This window comes from Lucilia sericata, unplaced genomic scaffold, assembly GCF_015586225.1.
Source record: "Lucilia sericata isolate MDLA Ls3-8-SP2 unplaced genomic scaffold, ASM1558622v1 Contig002283F_arrow, whole genome shotgun sequence".
NCBI lineage: Eukaryota > Metazoa > Arthropoda > Insecta > Diptera > Calliphoridae > Lucilia > Lucilia sericata.
This window is the reverse complement of record NW_023996100.1, coordinates 46398-53271: the sequence shown is the minus strand read 5'-3', so window position 1 is coordinate 53271 and position 6874 is coordinate 46398. Positions and strand designations below refer to the sequence as shown.

Below are 6874 nucleotides of genomic sequence, written 5' to 3'. Positions count from 1 at the left end.
AACTAAACTAAACTAAACTAACTAAACTAAACTAAACTAACTAACTGAACTAGAACTGAACTAAACTAAAACTGAACTAGAACTGAACTAGAACTGAACTAGAACTGAACTAGAACTGAACTAGAACTTATCTAAAACTTAACTAGAACTGAACTAGAACTGAACTAGAACTGAACTAGAACTGAACTAGAACTGAACTAGAACTGAACTAGAACTGAACTTAAACTGGACTAGAACTGAACTAAAACTGGACTAGAACTGAATTAGAACTGAACTAGAACTGACCTAGATCTGAACTAAAACTGAACTAGAACTGAACTAAACTGAACTAGAACTGAACTTGAACTGAACTATAACTGAACTATAACTAAACTATAACTGAACTAGAACTGTACTAGAACTGAACTAGAACTGAACCAGATCTGACATATTTTTAAAACAAATAAATAATTTAACCCACCTCTGACCATTCAGAATAATGCCATCTAGGTCCACAATATTCCACTTCTTCATGTGAACATTTCTCTACACTGGACGGTCTCAACTCGGGTTTACAATCTTCATCCTCCACAATCAATTGGTTTTGTATACACAAAACCTGTCTTGTTCTAGTCAAATTAAAGCAATTGCCATTACAGGGCGTCCAAGGACCCGAAAACCATTCTCCCGTCTCACAATTATCTGAACGTTCACAAGATCTGGTAATTTCGGGAGTAGCACGAAAATCACATCTTTCCGAATTGGGTTTAGAGCGATCACAATAAATGGTTCTGTATTCCACTCCCGTACCACAATCCGACGAACAATATTGATTCCAATCCGACATTAACCAAGTGCCAGCTCTTTCGTTACGTCTAACAGAGGTATGTGAGGAATTGGGACTTAAGCCGTGTAAACGATAACGTTGATTGGAACGTCTACGGTTCTTGGGACAATCACAGGGTTTCTTGACTATCGGTTTCTCTTCCATACAAGCCGAGTTATCCACATGTATAACAATACCCGAAGCCAATTCTTGTACACAACTTAATTCCCGTTCCTTAGATCCCTCGCCGTGATGACAACGACATTCACCCCAATCATCTAAACGCCAGTAAGCTGGGCAAGGTTGGGTATTACATCTTAAAAGATTTTCATTGATTACCGGCTTCTCGGCATGCATACATCTTCTTTGGGAATAATAACGTAAAGGATTCTCTCGTACACACCTTACGATGGGAGTCTGGGTGCCACCTCCGCAAGATTTTGAGCAAGTGCTAAAACCTACCACCTTCCAGTTGTAACGACGACGTTTTGTACTATGACTGGCACTAATGGACGTTTCTTCTCCTCCGGATTTTAGAAAACCATCACTTTCTAACGATACTTCATTTTCTTCCGAATCAGAGGTAATGGGCAATAAATATTCATATTTAATGCCGGGATTCATAGTTTTGCTGTAGATCTGAAAGGAAAATTAATTGAATTACGATAAAAACAAAGTTCTCTAAACAATTAGCTTTCTCTTTCTACCATCAATTCCACATTATCTCTTATGGGTCCCGTGCAAGTAACCCATTCGGTAACACCCTCACCATGCTCTTGCAAACCATCTAAACGATGATAGTCGAAAACAGCACCAGCAGCTTCATATGCACCACTCAGCGAAACCGTATTATCACCATTTATAATATAACTATCTTCATCAGTACTTAGCACTATGTAAATATTAGAGTTCAAAATTTAGATTCAAAACTTTATACACAATTGTAGTGCCAAAGCCCAACTCACCCAACAAATTCATGCTATTTTTCAATTCAGTAATAGAAATATTAGAAGCTCCTGCCGGAATCGTAGCAACATGTATATAAGCATCATCGGGCAGAGGATCTCGAGTAAATAGACCGGTTATGGGGCGACATAGTAAACCACCGCAACTAACGGCACCACTATTGGCAGAGAGACCGGTTATAATGCCGCTGGCATGAATGGCCTGCAATAAGAAGATAATAACGATTAAATTAGAATAACTCTGAAATATTTTAATTCGACTTTTTATGACTAATTGATCCGGCACGGAAATTTAAATCAATAGAGTTCGTAACTTCTTGAACCTTAAATCTAAAGTGTTAAAGTGTATTTATTTCCTGGTGAAAAATCGGTTATACGGTTAAAACTAAGTTTTTAAGTCAAAATCGAGTGACAAATAGAGTTTTTACATAAAAACGAATTTTTAGTAAAAAATCAATTTGTTAGTGAAAAATCGAATTTTTAGTCAAAAATCGAATTGTTAGTGAAAAATCAAATTTTTAGTGACAAATTGTATTTTTAATAAAAAATCTAATTTTTAGTGAAAAATCTAATTTTTAGTGAAAAGTCAAATTTTTAGTGAAAAATCGAATTTTTAGTGAAAAATCGAATTTTTAGTGAAAAATCAAATTTTTAGTGAAAAATCTAATTTTTAGAGAAAAATGAAATTTTACTGAAAAATTAAATTTTTTATGTAAAGTAATTTTTTATTGAAAAATCGAATTTTTAGTGAAAAATCGAATTTTCAGTAAAAAATCTAATTTTCAGTAAAAAATCGAGTTTTTAGTGAAAAACTTAATTTTAAATGAAAACTCAAACTTTTATTTCAAAATCGAACTAGAACTGAACTAGAATGGAACTAAAACTGAACTAGAACAGAACTAGAACAGAACTAGAACTAGAACAGAACTAGAACTGAACTAGAACAGAACTAGAACTAGAACAGAACTAGAACTGAACTAGAATTGAACTAGAACTGAACTAGAACTGAACTAGAACTGAACTAGAACAGAACTAGAAAAGAACCAGAACAGAACCAGAACAGAACTAGAACAGAACTAGAACAGAACTAGAACATAACTAGAACAGAACTAGAATAGAACTAGAACAGAACTAGAACAGAATTAGAACAGAACTAGAACAGAACTAGAACAGAACTAGAACATAACTAGAATAGAACTAGAACAGAACTAGAACAGAACTAGAACTAGAACAGCACTAGAACAGAACTAGAACAGAACTAGAACAGAACTAGAACAGAACTAGAACTAGAACTGAACTAGAACTGAACTAGAACTGAACTAGAACTGAACTAGAACTAACTAGAACTGAACTAGAACTAACTAGAACTGAACTAGAACTGAACTAGAACTGAACTAGAACTGAACTAGAACTGAACTAGAACTGAACTAGAACTGAACTAGAACTGAACTAGAACTGAACTAGAACTGAACTAGAACTGAACTAGAACTGAACTAGAACTGAACTAGAACTGAACTAGAAACTGAACTAGAACTAGAACTAGAACTGAACTAGAACTAGAACTGAACTAGAACTAGAACTGAACTAGAACTGAACTAGAACTGAACTAGAACTGAACTAGAACTGAACTAGAACTGAACTAGAACTGAACTAGAACTGAACTAGAACTGAACTAGAACTGAACTAGAACTAGAACTGAACTAGAACTAGAACTGAACTAGAACTGAACTAGAACTGAACTAGAACTGAACTAGACTAACTGAACTAGAACTGAACTAGAACTGAACTAAAAAGGAACTGAACTCGAACTGAACTAGAACTGAACTAACTGAACTAGAAACTAGAAATCCTGAACTAGAACTGGAACTAGAACTGAACTAGAAACTAGAATGAACTAGAACTGCAACTAGAGAACTGGAAACTAGAACTAGAACTGAACTGAACTAGAACTAGAACTGAACTAGAACTGACTAGAAACTAGAACTGGAAACTAGAAAACTAGAACTAGAACTGAACTAGAACTGAACTAGCAAACTAGAACTAGAACTGAACTAGAAACGAACTAGAAACTGAATCGAACTGAATAGAACGAACTAGACTAGACACTAGAACTGAAACTAGAACTGAACCTAGAACTAGAACTAGAACTAGAACTAGAAACTGAAGAACTGAACTAGAACTGAACTAGAACTGAACAGAACCTGAACTCGAATGACTAGAACTGAACTAGAACTGAACTAGAAACTGAACTAGAACTGCAACTAGACTGACCTAGAACTGAACTAGACTGAACTAGAACCTGAAACTAGAACTGAACTAGAACTGAACTAGAACTGAACTAGAACTGAAACTAGAACTGAACTAGAACCTGGAACTAGAACTGAACTAGAACTGAACTAGAACTGAACTAAACTGAACTAGAACTGAACTAGAACTGAACTAGAACTGAACTGGAACTGAACTAGAACTGAACTAGAACTGAACTAGAATTGAACCAGAACTGAACTAGAACTGAACTAGAACTGAACTAGAACTGAACTAGAACTGAACTAGAACTGAACTAGAACTGAACCAGAACTGAACTAGAACTGAACTAGAAATGAACTAGCACTGAACTAGAACTTAAATAGAACTTAAATAGAACTTAACTAGAACTTAACTAGAACTGAACTATATCTAAATTGATGTTAAACTAATAATTAAACTGAAAGTTTTTACTTACCAAGGCCATTATTAATAATTGATTTAACATTTTGGTTGAAGAAGATTTATGTTGTGACGTTTGTATAATTAATAGAATTTACATTTATTTATATTACCAAAAGCTAACTTAAATTTTTGAATTAAAATTCGATTGACTTTCAAAGGAACCTTTCAATAATGTAAGTAAAATGGTCCCAAGCTTTCAGAAACAAAGCTTTATCGGAATAATATAGAGTAAAATTCGTTATAATTTATTATAATTTATGTCGTTACAGATTTGTAAACAATTTAAGATATTTTGTGATAATCTTTTTAATTAATTACTAAACTCCAGTTTAAGTTGTTAAACTGTTTTAATAAAACTATGAATTTTTAATTGTATATATAATCAGGTCTACATAATTTGAGGGACCCCCTGTGGAATGATTTAGTACTTATACCGCCATTTCGAGCATAATTAAGTAATTAATTATAATAAATCTTTTTTATTTAAAAAATCATATATTTAAATACGAATTAGATAAAGAGTTGGACTATATTATGAAGTTTATGTTAAACAGGTTAAAGTGTGGAGAGTGGGCGTTTTTTCTTGACTGGGAATGACATTTGAAATATGTGGTATTCACTGGTCATGACTTTAATGCTGATTAATGAGAATTTAAAGAGTTTTTAACAGCAATGAATTTTAAAGAGCTAATGTTTGAAAATAAGGAAACCATAATTTAAAAAAAAAAAAATAATTTGCTGAAAAAAAACTTTTTGTTAAAAAATGTTACGCTTTTTTAAATTTTTACAATATTTTTCCTTAACTTTTGAAGTCAGGGACAAATATTTGTAAAATACTATTTATACATTTCAATCTATAAATTAACACTTAAACACTTTTAAAAAATTTTACTAATTTTTTCAAAAACCTGCTTAATAATCTTAATAACTTTAAAGCAAATAAATCTTTATTGTATTGCCAATAACTGTATTAAAAATATATTTAAAATTTTACAAATATTTTAAATGCCTAAAATCAATAAATAACTGTGAAATTTTCACAGACATTTATTTGAGCTTTATTTTGAAATGCAATCAACCGTTTCCTTTTTCAATTAAAAATTCATGCCACACTTCAACTTCACAGTCACAATGATCATCATCATCATCATCATTATATGTATATGGAATTGTTATTACAAATTGCCTACCAAACAAATACTCTTCATTTTCAATACATTTCTATTCGATTGATAAAATAAAAACAAAATATTAAATAAAAATATAAAAACAAAACAAATAAACCGGTTCAAATAAAAATATTTAAACCAATTCCCAAGTTGTGTGATTGTAATTCCCCTCCCTTTTAGCACCAGCGTGGAAAAAAACAACAACAAAAAAACAAACTCAAATAAAACACTTGCCACATTGTATACCAATGGGGCATAATAAAAATAACACTAAGTGGCGCATAGTAAAATTAACAAAGATGCCAGATGTAATGAAAAATATTAACCGGAAACTAGGGAAATAGAACAGAACTAGAACAGAACAGAACTAGAACAGAACTAGAACAGAACTAGAACAGAACTAGAGCAGAACTAGAACAGAACTAGAACAGAACTCGAACAGAACTAGAACTAGAACAGAACTAGAACAGAACTAGAACAGAACTAGAACAGAACTAGAACAGAACTAGAACAGAACTAGAACAGAACTAGAACAGAACTAGAACAGAACTAGAACAGAACTAGAACAGAACTAGAACAGAACTACAACATAACTAGAACAGAACTAGAACAGAACTAGAACAGAACTACAACATAACTAGAACAGAAGTAGAACAGAACTACAACAGAACTAGAACAGAAGTAGAACAGGACTACAACAGAACTAGAACATAACTAGAACAGAAGTAGAACAGAACTACAACAGAACTAGAACAGAAGTAGAACAGGACTACAACAGAACTAGAACAGAAGTAGAACAAAACTAGAACAGAACTAGAACAGAAGTAGAACAGAAGTAGAACAGAACTAGAACAGAACTAGAACAGATCTAGAACAGAACTAGAACAGAACTATAACAGAACTAGAACAGAACTAGAACACAACTAGAACACAACTAGAACACAACTAGAACACAACTAGAACACAACTAGAACACAACTAGAACAGAACTAGAACAGAACTAGAACAGAACGAGAACAGAACTAGAACAGAACTAGAACAGAACTAGAACAGAACTAGAACAGAACTAGAACAGAACTAGAACAGAACTAGAACAGAACTAGAACAGAACTAGAACAGAACTAGAACAGAACTAGAACAGAACTAGAACAGAACTAGAACAGAACTAGAACAGAACTAGAACAGAACTAGAACAGAACTAGAACAGAACTAGAACAGAACTAGAA

The 6874-nt window shown here is 32.8% G+C and overlaps 1 protein-coding gene across 1 annotated transcript in view; it reads right to left on the bottom strand.

Annotated features, from left to right (window-relative positions):
• Positions 1-451: 451 nt before the first annotated feature.
• LOC119613739 (A disintegrin and metalloproteinase with thrombospondin motifs 6-like) overlaps positions 452-6874 on the bottom strand; it is a gene marked incomplete at its 5' end in the record, with an annotated part of 41784 nt that continues 35361 nt past the window's right edge. Inside the window, 3 exons of the mRNA XM_037969783.1 lie at positions 452-1444; positions 1513-1697; positions 1771-1972. Coding sequence (XP_037825711.1) covers positions 452-1444; positions 1513-1697; positions 1771-1972 — 1380 coding nt within the window. The remainder of the gene's footprint in view (positions 1445-1512; positions 1698-1770; positions 1973-6874) is intronic.